Source organism: Falco cherrug, chromosome 5 (genome assembly GCF_023634085.1).
Source record: "Falco cherrug isolate bFalChe1 chromosome 5, bFalChe1.pri, whole genome shotgun sequence".
Lineage (NCBI taxonomy): Eukaryota > Metazoa > Chordata > Aves > Falconiformes > Falconidae > Falco > Falco cherrug.
In genome coordinates, this window is record NC_073701.1 from 23,056,162 (window position 1) to 23,074,925 (window position 18,764).

An 18,764-nucleotide genomic window follows, 5' to 3' on the forward strand; every position below is an offset into this window, starting at 1 on the left:
AATCTGCTCCTGTTTTTCCTTCCTTCAGAGAGCCTACACAGAAGAGGAACTGAATGCCAAGCTGACCCGGCGAGTGCAGAAAGCTGCCCGTAGGCAAGCCAAGCAGGAAGAGCTAAAGAGGTTACACAGAGCTCAGGTAGTGTCTCACAGTCGTCTTGTCATGGCAGACAGTTAACTCTTGTGTGGAAGCACCATGATCCTGATATTCCTTTGAGTGTGTCGGAAGAGGATCCAGAGATGGAATTTCCCTCTAGTTTTACATGAGTGGCCCTGCTCCTACTCCCTCTTTCAGATTTCTTATAGACTGGGAAGAATGGCTGAAACCTATCATGATAGTTTTACAGTGAAGAAAAATGACCATAACACCTTTCTAGCTGGAGAGGAGTTGAAGCATCATGCGCTGAATGGAACAGTGGTAGTCAGATAATACCTGATGAAGCTGCACCTGTCATTGCTTTGTTAGATTATGCTGCTGAGTGAAGTGTTACCAAATTAACCTGTAATTACCAGAAAATCTGCTGGAAAACTGCTGGCATCATCTATAGATGATGGGATTTGTTTAAAACTCAAGGCAGGGGCTCAGCTGACTGAATAGCATCACCTTTCATTTCAGCGTTTAGGAAGGTGATTGGAGTTGCAGCAAATAAGTGAGTATCAAGGTGTTTGCAAAATGAAGAGATAGGGTGCAATGGGGTGGGGAGGATGTTGTCACTGGAGGGACTCTGATGCCAGCTTTAGAAGCAGTTAGCTTTTGGAGCAGTGTATTCTTGAATACAAATACTTGTTTTTGAAAAGGTTGATTTGACTGAAGTCACTTATGAGCGACTGCAGACAGCAGAATTGCTGTTGGTGAGGTTCTGCTCCATTCTTCTCTGAACAGATCATCCAGCGGCAGCTTGAACAAGTGGAAGAGAAGCAGAGGCAACTTGAGGAGAGAGGGGTTGCTGTGGAGAAGGCCCTCCGGGGAGAAGCAGGTATCCATCAGAACTTGGTTTGCTTTTTAATGTTTTATTACCAAGTGCTTGTGCAGTAGTCCATAGCTGCTTGGGTTTTAGAGGCAATTGGACCATTACAGCCTAGAGTCCAATGTGAATCCATTTTCCCTTTTCTACTATCTTTTTGTGGCCTTGTTTTTCCTGTGCTGCTTCTAATTCTGGGACTTCCCTGTTGGCAGAGACTCAGTTCACTTGCCTTTGCCTAAGGCTTAGGAGGTAATTCTCCAAGTATTAATAATGGCTGCCTGACTGTTTTGCATGTTACTGGATATTACAGCTAGAAAATTGCAGGGGTTACCTAGCTGCAATTCACATAAAGCTGTCACCATAAGAAAAACCTGTTTATACGTTATGGAAGTTATTGTGAAATTGTGTGTGCTTTCTCTATTGTGTTGGACTATCAAGGTAGTGCCCTTACAAGGGACCATCACAGAACATCCTCCTCACTGCACAGCCCAGCACACTGGCTACTTCTGACAAAATTGTGCAGAGCAGAAATGCACACGTGTACTCAAAAGTATCCATGTCAAGCTGTTAAAGGAATTTTATGTGTACTTTAAATTAAATCAGTATCATCTGATCTGGCAAGCATATGAGTGTAGGAGTACTTGGTTCAGATAATGATGGTAATAGTGTAATGATTTGAAAAGAAGAGTCCTCGATTGCAAGGAGTCAGATATCCAACAGGCAAATGCAGTGTGTGTGTACCTGACAGGTCCCGGATTATGTGCCTGATTACAAGGGCTGGAGATCAGAAATGGTAATATTGGAACAGGTGTTGGAAAAATGTTTTGGCTTGTTGCTTGGATTGAAGAGCCACCGCTATGTCTGTGAAGATGGAAGTGAAGCAGTGAAGGTTCACCAGAGGAAAAGTCTGTTGTGACTTCCTGGCCAAGTAGCAATTGGCGGGATTCAGTGTGTTTGACGCTTCATAAGGATGTGCCAAAGCAGCAGGACTGAGTGGTTACCAAAGCAAATAGGTACAGAAGTGTGGAGAACAATCTGGGACTTGAATAGTTTTGTGATCTGACTGGCTTTTTCACTGTGGGTTCAAAAAAACAGCCTTGTGCAAAAACTTTCTTTGCGGTGGTGCCTCCTTCCTTACGCTGTGTATTTCTGTGTTAGCCCCATTGTGTTCTCTGGCCCGCCAGTTACCACACTTACTAAAACCACCTCTCTTATTTCTAATTGTTCTTTTCCTTTTTCTTCTTTTAATCTGGAAGTCTGTCTTGATTACTCAGCTGCTAAATGACCTTTATGTAAGACATGTCAGCACAAGTGGGAAATCTTAGTAGCTGAGAGAACATTCTTCATGACAGAATGCTCTCTCATTGAAAAATGATAGAAGAATGCCTAAGAAATGTTCAGAGAGGGCAGAATGTGACCGAGAGTAAGAATTGCGATTTTATATGGAAGACTGCAGAATTAAACTCTTGTATAACTTCTCCCAAATGTTGTCCCAAAATGGAAGGAGTCTTAGATGAGCTTGTGTATTTGTGAATTTCCTAGCAGAATTACAGAATTGTAGGTCACTCTTTGCAAAATTAATCTCCTTTCTTCAGAAATTCTCTAGGGTATTTGCTCTTGCCATGTTTCTGTCGTCAGATCGTACATTATGGCTACAGAAGCTTAACTCTGTCATAAAGAATTCACCAGCCTCAACTCTTCCAGTTATTTCTGGGGATTAATAAGAAACACGTTCTGCCGGGGGGGCAAAGCATGTTCTAACCTGTGTTAGAACCTGACCGAAACACAAGATTATAAATTAATTCCATGCTTCGCCTCCTAGCCACTCTTGTGTGGACATTTTACATACGTTTGCAATAAAATGACTGAATTTCTACTTTTTAAAATCTGTGGCATCACATTCCATAAATACAATTAATTTCTGCCTCCAATAGCCATTAATTACTCAGGTGAACAGTATAATTTTCTTGTCATCTGCATTGCCTAAGATAGTGACCTAACAGTGACCATTGCATTCAGCAGGTACCATTGTGTAAAGGTGTGGAATCATGCTTTTGTCTCTGATCGATCTCTCCCCTAATGAAACCATGTGAACAAAAGTTTAAAAAGGGAAGTGCAGTATATAACCTTGTGTTGTCATCTGAAAAAAAAACCAAACTCTTTCCTTTTTATTATTAAGCCCGTACAAGGGGAAGAAATAGGGGAGGGTGGGAGATATGCCTCCTGTGCACGTACCCTGTCCATGTAAGTAGAAGGATTGCAGTGCTGGATCAAAGTAATGGCTGTCCCATAGACAGCGGCCAGTATTAACTGTTCAGGAGAACATACTAGGCTCTGTAATGAGTGGTTTATTTAGCTTCTCTCTCTGAAGGGAAAGACCAAGTCACTCACTGACTTAGGCATTTAAATACGAAGTTTTAGATAGTGTTAGTAGTAGTTTCCTAATACTAGATATTTGAAAATCCTGACAGAAGAAACAGAATTCTGTGTTTTGTGATGATTCTTTTCTTCTTCTATTGTAGAAAAAGATAGACAAGACCATTTGAACTACTTCTGTATGTCAGTTATCATCTTTTAGCGTGTTGCCTGTTAGTCATCTCTCCTGTCTGTGAAGAATTTCAAATTTTCCTTTTGTAGAGGTCTTTCATTAACTTTAATTCCTCTGATCCCTGACCTCTGGACCTCTTTGCATTTTTAGAAAAATGTATTTTTCAGTTGGACTGGTAATAACAAAACCAGTACTATCAGTAAGAATTTTTTTACTTAGAATAATTTTGTTTCAGTTTCCATCCATTTTGCATTATCCTTAATATGTTCTTGCCAAATGACTTGTACTGAGGAGACTGTTGATAAATTCTTCACAGTAATGCCCTGATGGTGTCTTCCTGAGAGGTGACAGCAGCAGGTACAGACAGACAGCTCAGTACTCTTTTCAAGAATTTCACTCATTATTTGAAAGTTGTCGAGTTGAAATATTTATATGATGATGCTAGCTATTCAACTCATCAGACTTGGAAACATTTTGGAGGTCATTGTCGACTTAATTTTGACAAAATAATTGCACCTTCTTGGCTACCTCCTTGTCTTTTCCTTTTTTAAATTGGCTCAGCGTCAAGCATGGCACAGTTGGTCTTTTGTTCTTCTAAAAGCTGAATGCTGAATCTAATGTTTAGTTTCTAATTCAGAAAATGATCTCACACCCTATGATTACTTAATTGCCTTAATATGTTTGCTGTGATTATCTTTGAAAATCTCAGCCTTTGATAGCTGCATTCATAGCAAGAATCAATGATTTGGAATGTAAGCTGTATTTCAAGTGATGATGTAAGCTCTATTTTGGGTGGCAAGTTTGTCATGTGCAGGTGGTCTAAGCTTTTGTCATCCTTTTTTTTTCCTTCCCCCCTCACCCCCTTTCTTTTGCATCATGGTATTTCACTGCAAAGGTAAAGTAGGATGATCTCAATGAAGAATTCTCCCATTTTTCTGCAGTGTCCCAAGAGATACCTTGAATGGTATTGCAATTAATGTAACAGTACTTTGTATTATAGTGCATTCGCCTGTTTGGACATGCTTATGGCTTTGATTTCCTGTGTGGATTTTTCATTTTTTTCAATTATTAATTTAAAAATATAGGATCATAGAATCATTAGGTTGGAAAAGACCTTTGAGATCATCAAATCAGAAATATCTGGAACTTCTGTTTTTTCTCCCTTGTCCTCCTTTAGCATATAGTTTGATAGTCATTTTTAAGAGCTGGGAAGATGGTCAATACTGAAAAATTTAAGAACCACCTCTTTACATCAAGTGAATCATATGTAGTGAGAAATAGTGCTCTCAGTACTCCCATCTGTCTCTTCCCCAAAGAAACGGGTGCTAGACTCGTGGTGTGCCTCTCTAGCAGCTGTGAACGTACATGTCCCTGTTCCACATACCTCCTGCTCAGGTTCTTCCCTGGCATAGATACTGCATTAGCAGAAACACATGTACCCGTCTTTCTACACTCAGGCGTTTGCCATTTGTGTCAGCCGTCAGTGCCTTCCACCCATGTGCTGTGCACACGCATCCTCCACTCACTCGCCTCCCGAGGAATCACCCTTGCACCTTTCCTGCAGCTGACCTAAGAAATTACGCTGTTTCCTTCTGACATATTGCTCAGTGTGACAGCAACAAGATTAGTTCTGCTTTTCTCAGCAAGAACAGGAGAGACATTAGTGTCAGGTACCGGTGCAGACTGAAATAGGTGAAGTGTCTCTGTGTAGACTTCTTGATTATTTTTTTCCCCTTGGAAGTCCTTGCCTGTCTGCTGGGAACTTTCTCCTCATCTTCCCAATATATATGTTTGTGATATATTTGTGTGTTTTTACATATATGTATATATACAGAGAAAGAGACATAATTTATATATATGTGTGTCTCTGTGTGTGCACGCGCGCCTATGTGTGTAGCTGCATGTTTCTTGTTTGCCTTTTGTTTTTGTTTCTGTCTATGTCTTTTTTTCAGACGTTGCTTTGATTGTGTGGGGCTAGGGTGGGTATCTGATTCAATAACTGTCTTCACCAATTCCTTGTTGTAGACTATTGGGGAGAGTCTTATTACAGTGACCTCATCGACTTGCATCTGGGTGGTATGTATGGCTGAACCTCCTGCTGACACTAACCCTGCTGACACTCCTCCCCACCCCTCCCTTCACCTACTTCTCCTATCCTTGGCTCACAAACAAGAAGAAACAGCCCTTGCACATGACTGGCTGTAGCAGAACCCCTTTTCCAGCTCAGGAAGAGGAGATCCTGGCATGCTCCACAAACCATGTGTGAGGCTCCCTCTTCTATTTTCCACAAGTGCTTATTATTTCAAAATTTACTTACTATTTTCACTCTAGCCACCTTCCCTGCTAGGAGTGGAAGGTCGTTCTGGTTTTTTGCTTCTTCTTTGCAAAGTCCAGCTCTACCACTGAAATCCTCTTTAGGAAAATATTTTGATGTGAAGGGGACAGCAGAACTGACTTGCTCCCAAGAACCGACATTACTGTAAAGAAGTAGTCATGTCATTGCCTCCCTGTTGCCCTTCCGAGGCTTGATTGCTTATTCCAGAAAAGCCAGAGCTTGCTGATGATCTAACAAAACAAAAACGTTCCCTCAGGGGACTATGGAAGCACTTGTAGATGACGACAGATACTTCTTCTTTCTTGTTTTGTCTTACTGTAAGGTTAGGAAAGAATCTACTGCTATGAGTTCCAGTCATTTTTGGTGGAATCTGCTGTTCCTGAATTTCCAGTCAGCCCAGTTTGTATCATTACACAGCTAATAAACTTCTTGCTGTGTTATTTTTCTTAATATCCCATTTAGTGCTAAACACATACTACCTTAGCTCTTTTTTTACTTAGCAGTTATAATCTGGTCATCACTCTGTACCGTGATTCTTCATTTCTTTAATTAATGTTACTTCCTGAATCCCTTATAGGTCAATAACTTTTGGATTGCAAATGGCATTTGTTTAGCATTTGCCCATCTTGTAAATTAAAATTCCCTTGGCTACTTTAATCACCCGCAATCTATTCATGTGAAATGAATGCATCTGTTAGCAAATCCAAGAGAAAGCAAACTCTGCATGGTTGCCTTGTCACGAGGGTCTCATTTCATTTGTCTTTCAAAGTATAAAGCTACTTGATCTAAGCTGTGTTTTTGTGGAGGGAGTGCATTACAGTCCAGCTCTGCGGAGTGAAAGTCCACACATTCTAAGCCTGATTCAAGGCACATTACTAGAAGTCTTCCCTGCTGTCATTGTGTTTTGCCTTTGATCCTTCAAACATAATCTTGCCCAGGCTTTTAACTGTCGTTTTTTCTCCTCCTCCTGGGGGAGGCTGTCCCACATAGTATCTGCCTGTAGCTGTCTGTTGGGAATTGTCCTGGCACGATAGGCTTTTCGTGAAGAACATCCACTTGAGTTAATACCCACCAAAGTACAAACTTCAAAAGACTTTTCTCCTTAGTAAACCTAATTTGTTTCCCAGTTCCCCTGTGCTGATTTTGATGTGGTAGTTCTCCACTAGCCCTGTGCTTCGTTCACTGTTCAGTCCCTCTGGCATTCTTTCCTGGGGTATCTTGCAGAGAAGCTTCAAAACCCTCTTTCTAGTTATGTCCGTCAGGGCTGGCCCATACTCATTATGTGCATAGAGTAGGAGCTGTAAAAGGGTTAATGCTGAATTACACTTAACAGACCCTTATCCCTGTTCAATGCTATTTCCACTATGCCTTTTCCCTCCTCCTGCTTCTCATCCTAATGCCTCTTTAGAGACAGCAATCCCATCAAAATCCCATCACTAATAGTGGCTTTAAGAAAAGCAAAATAATACTTAATTAAAGGGACACTGTCACTTAACAATTACTGTGTTGCAGAAATTCTTAACTGAAAATTGAATTTACTGTTTATCTTTTTTGCATGTTTGCTTTTTCCATTTCTCTGAAATCAGACAGTCACCTCAGAGTGGTCATTTTTGATCTTCTGTAACAGGCTGGTCTTACTTACATGGTAACTCAGTCACTTGGGCTTCAAACAGAGACAACGTTCACGTTTTTTAAAAATGGTTGATCTGTTTTAAAGCTATATCAAGTTTCTGCTCATCTCAAAAATACCTGTTTTGAAACAAACTTTAAAAAACTGTATTGGGCAGTATCCCTTTAAATGCAGTGAGCCAGTATAGCCTGCCTGGAGTATGTGTCTTTATAGTATTGTTTCGTCTGTAATTTGCTTTGTATTTGCTTTTGGGGCTGCCAGAACACTTTTGCCAGAAGGGATACATGACTTTGATGATACTTGCCACTATTCAGTGGCAGATCTAGATCTCAGCTTCAGAATTAACATGTTTGTGCAGAACGCTGCATCTAGGTGGAGTGCCGTTAAAATCCCTAGAGTGTGTGGCTGCATGGTCCTGCACTATGAGCAGCTAGGATAACTACATAATTAATTATTCTACTGGCAACTTGTGTCTCTGAGGCATAGGCATGACTCTAGAGTCATGCTGTCAGTAGAATGATAAGCAAAATTGTAAAATACTTCGAAAAGTTACCTGTGAGTAGGTAATAATTTTTGAATGTTAAGGGCATTAATTCTGGATTTCCTTTACACTAATGTGGGTTGCATTTCATAGCTGTTACAGATTGCGCAACAGCTTCTGCAAGGGAGTGGTAACTTCTGACATCCTTGGTCAAGTTCCAGTTTGCAGGATTATAGATTGCTATCTTAACTCCTCCCGTGGCTCTGCCCAGATTCCATAATCCTCTCTTCCTGTTCTAAAATGTCATGTACCGTTGCTGTAAAGCAGATGTTTCATTTCACACTACAGATGGTCAAATTTCAACTCTGAGTAATTACCCCTGTGTGTATATCGTATACGCAGTTACGTTAAAAGGACGTTACAAAGGTTTTAAAGTCAACTGAAATTAAGATTTTGTGTTACGTTGATATATCAACGGCTTTATAACCTTTAGACCCACTGCAGAGAACTCTGCCTCATGCCCTCATGGAATAACGGATAGCAATGCTGGGTTGTCATCCTCTGTATAGATCCTTACGGAGAGGAAATGGGACACAATCAGTGGATTTCACAGATGTTTGCCAGGCAGCTGTGGAATGGTGAGACTTGAAAACATGGATTCTGAGCCAGACACTGGAAGGATGCAGTGGTCTGGGGGATACACGCTCCTTGTCCCTTTTATTCCCGCTTTCTAGACAGTCCTTGTCCTAATCCTGTCTTTTTCCATCCAAAGCTCCTTACTCCACATCCATTTTCATTCTCAGTCCCAGTTTCTGCTTCTCAGGCATTTCATTTTAATCCTACTCTCTTGACAAAGAAGTCCTAGCCTTCTACCCTTCGGACCTCCTGTTCCTCCCCAGTAGCTGTTCCTAGTGTTTCACTCCTGCTCTGGTCTTCCCACTGACTTGAGCCCCACAGTCTCAGACCCTGCCTCTGGCCTCCCAAAATTTTTGGGCTTGTCTGGAAAATTGTAGGTCATATCTTTTCCACAAATCTGCCTTCTCCTTTCACCTCCTACCCCTTTTACCCTATCCTCTCTGTCTGTTGACCTTTAGTAGTTTGCATTCTTAGTCTCCTTGCTTGATTAGTTCCAGCCCCAGTTCCTCCTTACACACTGATTCTTTGTCCGACTCTGCTCCTCATCTGCCTGTGGAAGCACCTTGGGTGTTCCCTCTGTGTTCAAGTGAGTGGCTCCCTTTTCCTTAGACCCAGCAGGGAATCATTGAGGAAAGAGTCCCACACTCCTGTGTTGCTTTGCTCTTGGCTGAGTATGCCGAGACAGACAAGAAGGATGTAAGGAAGAGAGCTGGTATGTTTCATAGTGCTGATTTCAGACATAACATTCTCCCTTCTTGACAAGAGTCTTAAGAACATCAGGTAAATGGGGGTGGGGGGGTGGGGAAGTGCAGTTGTGGGGGTTTTTTAAATCCTTTGTACCTTGTACTTGTTTTTAAGTTACTCTGTTAGAAGTTGTTTAAAAACTTCACTTTTAATTAACATACTTATTTTAAAATACTTGAGCTGACCATGTCCTTTAAAGCCCTGCAGATCTAACTCTGCAGGGCTGGAGTCTGATGCACTGAAGTGGAAACAGTCCTATTTCTGGTGACTGGCAAACCTAGCTCTTCTGGAAGAGGAGTGGAGTTGTAAGATAAACATTGTTTTTGCAGTCTGTGGCTGCTTTTGAGACTGAAGTGAATTGGCAACATGTTTTCTTTGCTGTAAATTTGGAGCAGGAAACACCACTTGATAAAGCAGAACTTAAGTATAATTAAAGTATTTGTTAGGTAATGGATGCGAGCAATTACAATTTATCTGCTTCTTTCCGCACACCTCTCACAACTGCACACAAAAACTAACAGTCTTGGGAGGCAGGCTTAGTGCAGGACTGTGCTAATTCTGCATTTTGAAGTGCCTTGAGGTCTAGTAGAAACAGAAGATTTCTGTGCAGTCATTCATATGTATGTTCTGGTCCAACTATTGCTTCCCCTGGTTTTCTTTCCCCTCCCTGCCTCTGTCCCCACCCCCCTTCTGCTGGACAGATAAAGGTGCGGTTCGGTTTGCATGACAATTCAGTGGTCTATGAGTTTTCCCCAGGTTTCTTCTAGTGATTGTTTTAGTAAACTGTGAAGTCAGACACAGAGTAATTATGGGATATTTGTCACAATCCTTGCCCTCAACTTTATAATCCTGCAGCTGGGTGGATGCTATTCTCCAAGAGGTGGCTTTCTGTATTCTTGCTCTTTTACAATACTGCTGTTGAACAGCTTCACCAAATAGTTGGAATGTTTTATTTTTGAATACTCAGGTTTCTGACAATAACTGATTTTTTAAAAGGTGAGAAAGAATATATTTCCTGTGATCCATGGTCAGTTTGTCTTACTGATCTCTTTTGGACTGATTCTTATTTTAAGCACTGATTTAAAATTAGAGCTCTTTGCCTGCCTGCTCAATGAATGATGGAATTTGTTAGTGCAGTAAGAGTTTCTAGAGTGTTGTGCTCTTAGCTTGTGAGTCAAGTGCCAGCATAATGGTTCAGGAGAGCTGAGATTAGCCTCAGAGATGGATTTCCTGCCCAGTGTTGCTGATTTCCAAACTGCCCTGCTAAGTCAGCAATATAGAAATCAAAGTCTTCGGATGCAAAGCTTGAAAAGGATGTAATCCCATTTGGTCAGTGGTATACATGTTCAAGTCATTTTGATTTGCAGCGGCTCACCGCTTCTCAGAAATCATCACAGCTCTCATACACAGGACACGGGCAAATAGTGAAGGGGATCAAGGTGAGCTGTAGCTTGGGGATGACGGTGTCTGCCACCCCAGGCTTTCTGCTGTGCTTTCTTCATCCTGATCGGTCATTTTTACTGCTGTGCTTCAGATTGTGAAGAAGTGTTATGTAGCTATAGCAGAAAAAGACACAACAAGTCTAAAGTATTTTTCTTTAAACAATAGGTAAATGAAAAGTAGAAAAGCAGACAACAGTCCAGTGTAGCTTGTGTAACAAAGAACACAAGATACAGTGAAGAAGAAGGTATATTTTCCTGGTGACTGCACAATTTCTGTCCCTTGTTTTGAAGAGGCTTTGGAGCTATAGTATTTATTCTTGGCCTGGCTCTTTGTTTCCACCACTGTAGCAATCTCTCAAGAGTACTATGACAAACAAGATCTTTCTTGTCATGGCTACATGAAACATTTCTCAGAAAGATCTGAGAAAGGCTTGTTTTTCACAGAGGTGAGATCATTCTGGTCACTTTATTGATGGGATGTGGCTAATCTGCAGGGTAAAGCTCCTACCCCTCCAGGTTCTTCAGTGTGCTTGGGAGCTGGGGCACACTCCTTTCCTCAGCGAGCTGCAGCTCCTGGTTCTGTACCGATCTTCCCATGTGCTCTCCTGAACGCCTCTGCTTCCCAGCAGCTTGGGCTGCTGACCTCCGCTTTGAAGGCTTTACGTGTGTTCCGAAAAGTTGGCCTGTGGCGTTGAAAAGGAAACGTTTGTGATTAACACAGTCTGTTGGTGGGTTTGCCTCTCTGGGGAAAAAGAAGTGATAATTTTCTGTCCAGAAGCTATAGTCACACCTCAGACTCTTGCTGACAGCGCAGAGGGAACCTAAGAAGTGGATGCTCACAGAAATGGTTCTTCTCTGGCCCTTCAGCTCCTTCCAAATGAGCTGCTTCAGCGAGGCAGTGGGTGGTAGCTTGTACTGCTTTTCCAGCAGCACTGTTTCCATGCTGTGGATGAAGACCTGTGTTGCCAGACCTGGCCTGGGGTTTTTGGTGGTGGGGGAGACTTAAACAGAAAGGGGGTTGTTTATGTGTTTTTAAATTTCTTTGACAGAAGAGTTTTTCCCATCTGGCCCCGACTCCTTGGCCTGGGAAACTGTCTTGCAGTGACGATCATGTTTTTATTTTGATGAGACCACGAGGTGGTGATTTCTCTAAGCAATAATATAATAATACTATTTACTGTAGGATTAGTAGTGTCTTTGGGAGAAATAAGGAGACATGTAAGGATTTCCATAATATAATTGGACAAGTGATGAGGGCAACGTAGATGAGACAGTTTTTAACAATGTATTGTGGACCAGGGTGTTGTAGAGTTCTCCCTTTTGGTAGTACTGGACAAGGAGCTCAGCCTTTTCCCAGGATTATCATTCAACATATGTGTACACTGTGAGAGTTCTTGCTGTGAAGTTATATTTCCTTAAAAATTAACCTTGATAGGCATGTGAATGATCTGGTGATACATTCACTGTCTAAAATTGTCAGCTGGCTGAGGAAGGAATGCTTTTTCCATTTAGCAAGTAATCTTTTTTTCCCCCCTCTGGTTTTCTGTTTCTGAAACAGTTAAGACTCCTTTTCTTGAAAGAGTTCATCTGAGGGATAGTGAAACATACGAAACTTAAAGATTGGTTACTGTCAGTGAAAAATCTTTCCCCATTTCAGGAAATAAGATAGTTTTAAAATTAGAAAGTTCCTATTCAATCTGCTTAGAGACATACCACGCATGGATACTCTTCATTAGCAAGGCTGGGGCTGCAGTTTTTGTAACTAGCACCTTAGATAAATTTTAAAAAATATATTTAAAATTCTGTTGCATGGTGTGTTTTATAATACTTGCAACTTCAGATTATTGCACTTTTTAGGGCATAATAATTTTCACAGCTTTAGGGAACCACAGGAGGTAAGTTTTTGGGTTGCACTTTCCTCTGCCCTTGCTGTTTAGGACCTCCAGTACTTAAGGAGCACTTTTTGAAGCCTTGCTAGTCATCCTAGTCTGGACAGAAGTTGTTTCTAAAGTAATTGTAATGATCATGTAACCTGTATTCACTGATGCAGCTATAATTTACATCTGGAGTAGTTGGAAAGGATCATAATAATACAGGTTATGTTCATTGTCTTACTGAAAAACAATGTTAACAGTTCCAGTAGCAGGACTGTTACAGCTACCATGGACTTTGTAACTTGATTCAAGGACAAATTTTCCTTAGACAAGAGTGGGAGTATAATATTTCTGTTAAAAAATAAGGCAACTAAAAGCAAAGGCAGAAAACAGAATTGTGTGGAGTGAGCTCTGTATTACAGTCTTCTGCTCTGTAAGCCCTGTGGCTTTCTACCGGAGACCAAAGATGGTATCCTCTCCTAGTGTCAGACCATTTGCTTACTGATGACAAAAGTTACTAGTCTGTGGCCATATCACAATGAGGTGAATGGCATTTTCATATACCAGGTATTTATTTTCACATCAAATATGGCAAACGGGAAGTTCTTCACCAAGTCTGTATGTCCATGGTTTGAAATTTGTAAGTATAGCTGTGCTTGGGTTATCAACATCCCCAGCCCCACAATTCTGAATGAAATCTCAAACCTTGGAAAACCGAAGTGGATTTTTCCATACAGTTAAATGTCTGTCTCCTGACTCCCACAAAATAGCAGTTAGACCAAGTTAGAGTATTAAAGCTTATATAGAAAAATTAATTAATAAGATAGGATGTGAAATAAAAAATATTGTAAGTATCACAGACTAAATGTTCTGCTTTGTGTGGAAGCTTCTTCACTGTGCCTTTGCAGTTTGGGATTTTTTTCTTGTTTGTGTTTGCTTTTGTAACCCAATCTGGGAAATGGCAATCGTAGAAAAAAAGCTCTAGTATTTTTTTCATTATAAATGAAGAAGTTGGAAAATTCAAAACAACTATAACTCAGATTCTGGTACTGTCAACTAATGTTGGTATGATGCTTTATTTGTAACTGTCATATGGCCAGCTGTGGCACTTCTCCTGCTGTTGCCCCTTCCTGCTCCCAGTACAGAGGTTTCTTCCTGTCTGAGAAAGCTGTGCTGCTTAGTCACAGGCTTTGAAGCTGATGTGCTCTCCCCCTCGCTCCAGTGTGTCCTCTGTGTGCTGGTCTAGTTCTGTGATGGTCCCTTCTAAAGCCTTCCCAGTTCGCCAGTAGTCTAGTTCTGTAAAGCTTTCTCTGAACCACGTAACTGCTGACTTCTCCAAAACAAGCGTTGTTCTTACCATAACACTGTTGTCGAGTTTATGCCTTTTCCCAACACAAGAAATGCCTCCTCTTTATATATGCAGTTGTGCACTGAGTGCAGTAAGAGTTCCATTTTGCTAGCTCTGATGTTTCAGGCTCATCACCTTCCTGGTGCATATGTTCTCCTGTAACTGTTCATGATGCTGGTTATTTCCTACTGTTTATCTCTATAACGTTAAGTACAACTGAAAAGCAAATCCTCAGTGAACCATTTTAGAGATGAGGAATGTTTGTTCTTCAGTGGCTGACAGAAAAGATGAAAAAGATTCAGTATGTCACCAATACTACGAGGACTTGTAAGCTTTAAAATGCTTTGTGAAATCAGAATGTCAAGGGAGAACTGAGAACTTTAAACGTATTGGTTTAACTCTGCAAAGCCCTCAGTCAGTCACTGCCCCCAGACACCCTGCTGGAAATCACTTTTTTATCCATGTAAAAGCCTTTTTCCCCCTCTAAGCACAACAGTCCAGTTGAGTACATGTGTGCTCGCCATACTTGACACAGCAGATCCTGGCAGGCTGGTTCCATGTTAATCAGATTCTCACTGTGATGTTCCCTCTCTGAAGAAATTATTTTCCATTAAAATGGACGCTTTTACCATCAGTGAATGCTGCCATGGTAATAAGAGCATGGTCCTGATAAAGCTTTAAGGTAGGGTGGCTGCTTACAGCTGGTGTCTTATGCATGCAGGCAAGACTTTTTGTAACCCTGCTTGAAATTTGACATTTATTAGCAGGAGTCAAATATTCATCTCTGCTCATCCTGACATCTTGTTCACAAACCTTTCAGTTAAAGACCATGTGATTGAAAAATGTACGATAGGACATATAGAGTAACAATAACCTCCTGCCTGGTATTTGTACAACTCAGTAAGAGTTCATCAGTACCTCAGTCTACCTCTTACCTATTATCTGTGCTTATTAGGGACATTATTCATCTGTAGACTGTATCCCTTGTTTCTGCTTCTCCATTTCTTGTATTTTTTTCTTTTCTTTTCTTCTTGTGTTTCCTTTCTTTCTCACTCTTATGCTTTTTGTCCTTTGCTTGTCTTTTATTTCACCCCTTTCCTCCTTTTCCGTTCCACTTCCAACTTCCTATTCCTCTCCTGCCTCTTCCTCTTCCTCGTTTGGTCCTATTGAAGTTGAGCCCAATGCCGGGACACCACGTCGTAGACCTCTCTCCTTCTGCCCTTGCTGTGCCCATGAAGGTAACGTAACCTCACACACTCCCTGTTCTCCTTGATGCCACGGCTGGGTTGTCGTAGCAGTGCTAGTCAGCTAGTGAACACAAGGCCCCCATCCCTGTCCCCAGCCCTTTTCTTGCTGTGTCCCTAAACCAGCCTTCTCAGTAGCAACCTGGTAACCAACTTCTCTGAGCCTGTGTTGAGTAATTAAAGGTACAGTATCCCTTTTGCTAGTCCCAGCTGTGCTAGGTGAGGTGTAGTGACTGGGAGGGATGTTGAACAGCGGCAGTGGGAGCAGTAACATCACACTAGAAAGTTTGTTTTCATTTGGTGGCTTCAATTTCTCTATTCCTCCTGAAAGATGTTTGGAAGGTGGGGTAAGGGAAGACAGTCTGCTTCCTTAAATATGACCTTTCAATTAGTATGTATGGATTAAAGGAATACTGTGTCTTTATAAGGACTGGTTTGCAAAAGCATCCTTGAACTTTAAAAACCAACAAACCTTAAGCTAGACCAGTTTTCCCTCATCTGTCTTGCTGAGTACATTCTTTAACTGTCCCAAATGGAGTTTGCTGTAGAGTTTCCATTGCCAAGGCATGGGGGAAGGGGTTGTTTATGTGTGTTCATGGTGTAATTTTGCTAACCACTTACTATGCTTTCCATGGTGCTCCCTCACATCAGTTGTCAGTGCTCCCTCTCCAATCCTCCCATTATTCCTCTGCTCGTTGGCTGTTTAAAAATACTTACGTATTTCATAGGTCAGTAGCGTTGTGTTTTTGGCTTTTTCTTAGAGGCATTTGTTTTCTATACATCCTGGCATCGGAAAGGATGGGGAGACTTCCCAGTGTTTTCATGGCGCCACAGCACTGGACATCTGCATGTACAGTCTCCCTCTCCTGTCGCCACATGGGCATATTGTGCAGAGATGCTCAGAAAGGAATGCTTGGAACTGAGCAATACACTGGTGTAAAGTCCACGGAGCCAGAGGCTCTTAGGGTGGTACAACCGGGTCTGGTATTCCCCAAGGGTCTGCTATTACGATTTTTCAAAGGCAGGTATTCTCAGCCCAAGCTAGAGTTCAGTAGGAGTTGTAGGCTCTCCTTTGTTTAGCTCCAGTGCAGCACTTCTCTGAGATCCTAAGGGTGGAGGCAGGGCACAGGTCTGAATTAACTAGCCATTAATATGCTGTTTGTGAAGTGTTTCCCAGAGTTCGAGTAGTAAGCTTGCTGCTTGATTGTCATTGGCATCAAAATGACTATTTGAGAGGTTTTACTCTTGATGTAGCTAGTATCTGTCCATAATAACAAACACAGACAGGGATGTTAGTTACTTTAGGATGTCTAACTTACATGCAGTGCAAGATGATAGCGTGCAGCAGCATGAAAATGCTGTTGAGTTTGATTTGAGGCCTTGCTCTTGCGTCCACTTCCACACAGGCAAGCACATTGCTACTGTCCTTGGTGGTGTCTGGTATAAGCCGCAGCACGTAGTGTGGAAACAGTGGCCCAGACCAGGAGATTACTAGGAGTTTTGCACTTGATAGAATAATTAGATAATAATTTGGCTTTGGGAACAGCATTCTGCAATTTATTCTGCATAATTCCTGACAGATATGAGATTCATCAGTGGACTACTGAGTAACTTTAGGAGTTGGTTTTAAAATAAATGAAATGCCAACTAAGAGTTCTTTACTAGGTGGCAAAGGCCCAAGGTATTTTTATTCTGCTTTGGCATTAGCAAATGTGTCTGGGGTTTTTTTTTCTTTCCAGTGCTGATGTGGAATACAGTAGTAGTTTGTGTGTTCATTGTGCAGAGGGGATCTTCAAGATGGATAGATATACGTGACTAGGAGAAGCAGTCAGAAAAAGATTACTTAGCTATTAAAAAAAGAGAAGACATTACTTTTGGCCAGTAAAAGAAAAGATTGAGGACATGCAATTGAAGAAAATAAAGGTAAAACACATGGAGTGGCAATCGAATCCATTTCTGATGAGCATACATTTAAGTAGCTGGCATGAGATCTATAAAGCTCTTCTAAGGAAAGGAAGAGTGAATACATACAGAAATCTGGGCTTTCTGGAGTAAGAGTGAGGAAGAAACAAGTAATTGTAAGAAAAGCAGAAAGCAAAAAACCAAACCAACCAAAAATCAGGCTCCAAAGAGAAGAGAATCCTTTTGGAGGTGACTTCCACTCTTCTGTGTGCTGTAGGCAAACTGAATTGGACCCGGCTTGGGAGTGCTCTGGCAGCATCTTGCTTGGCTTTCTTTGCACATTTTGCCCCATTGTGTTTTTGCAGCTTGTAAAGATTGCAGGGTGTTACCTTAAAACTTACCGGGTTTCTTTTTTGGCAGGCATGGGTAAGAAGGATGATCCCAAGCTGATGCAGGAGTGGTTCAAGTTGGTGCAGGAGAAGAATGCCTTGGTTCGCTACGAGTCCGAGCTGATGATATTGTGAGTGAACATGCAAAGCTTCAAAAGGAGGATGTCAGTAATGTCTTCTCTATAATGCCGGGAGGTCAGCAGTCTCTTAAGCTGATTCTTGGCTGAGAATCTAAGTACATTTTGGAAGAGGGGTAGAAGAAGGAATAATAGCAATAAGGAACGAAAGTGCCAATTATTTGTGCACGTGCAGAAGTATAGGTGTGTGTTTAAAGTTCTGAGGCCTTTCCAAGCTGTTCTTGGATAAAACATGTCTTGTTTATGCAGGTGTTTTAGAGCTATGCAGAAATAATGTGTGACTCCTGGGTTTGGTAGAGTCCACTTTCAAAGTGTAGCCAAAAATTGAGTCACCTTTGCCACGTAGCCCTCTTCTCTCTGCCGGTAGTGGGATCCCAGTGCTTCTTGTTTGGGCTCCGATGATTAAAGGCTTTTTCCATGTTAATGAAATTGGGAGCTTTCTCAGTCCCCTTGCTATAAATTCACTGAAATGAATTTCTGAGAATGTCAGCTGACCCAGGCAGCAGGGAAGCTGATTGTCTTAGTGCCTGTGTCAGAAAAGCCCCAGGGTGTTGTCTGTGTTGGCATCTGAAAAGGCAATGGCCTGACCTGTCCCTAGTTGCTAAGTAACTTTGTCTTTAGAGCAGGAAGTGGCAGGAGATGCATAGAGGTGTTGCAGTTTTGTTTGTTCCTTCACCAGTTTTAGATTTAATCCCACCCATACTCTGCTCAATTTCCTGTATTGCACTTCCTAGCTGAAGGCAAAGAATCAGAGATGCTGAAAGTACATTTAAATCTTTAAAAAAATGTGTCTTTTAGGTGTTTTAAGAGTTGTTCCAAAACAGATCGGTAAAATGCATAGCAGATACCTAGAAGGGGAGCAGAAATTGAGACAGATGTGAAGCATTGTGTGGAGTATTTTAATATACCTGGAACTTGTATTTCTGATGTTTCCCTTTCAGTGCTCGCGAGCTAGAACTGGAAGACAGGCAGAGTCGATTGCAGCAGGAACTCCGGGAAAGGATGGCAGTAGAAGGTGAGAGCAAAAGGGAACATTTCATAGATGGTATGTGTGTATTTCTAGCCTAGTGTATGCTGATAGTTTTTGATATC

At 41.5% G+C, this 18,764-nt stretch overlaps 1 protein-coding gene across 19 annotated transcripts in view; it reads left to right on the forward strand.

The window, feature by feature from the left end:
* The window catches only part of MICAL3 (microtubule associated monooxygenase, calponin and LIM domain containing 3), a 161,711-nt gene that overhangs the window by 138,030 nt on the left and 4,917 nt on the right, over window positions 1-18,764 (forward strand). For 13 of the 19 annotated variants that reach the window (XM_055712819.1, XM_027807630.2, XM_055712835.1 and 10 more), the window contains 6 exons: window positions 29-136; window positions 881-974; window positions 5,536-5,586; window positions 15,173-15,238; window positions 17,567-17,666; window positions 18,614-18,687. In XM_055712819.1, coding sequence (XP_055568794.1) covers window positions 29-136; window positions 881-974; window positions 5,536-5,586; window positions 15,173-15,238; window positions 17,567-17,666; window positions 18,614-18,687 — 493 coding nt within the window. The remainder of the gene's footprint in view (window positions 1-28; window positions 137-880; window positions 975-5,535; window positions 5,587-15,172; window positions 15,239-17,566; window positions 17,667-18,613; window positions 18,688-18,764) is intronic. The other 6 variants (XM_055712829.1, XM_055712833.1, XM_055712836.1 and 3 more) reach the window with 3 other exon arrangements.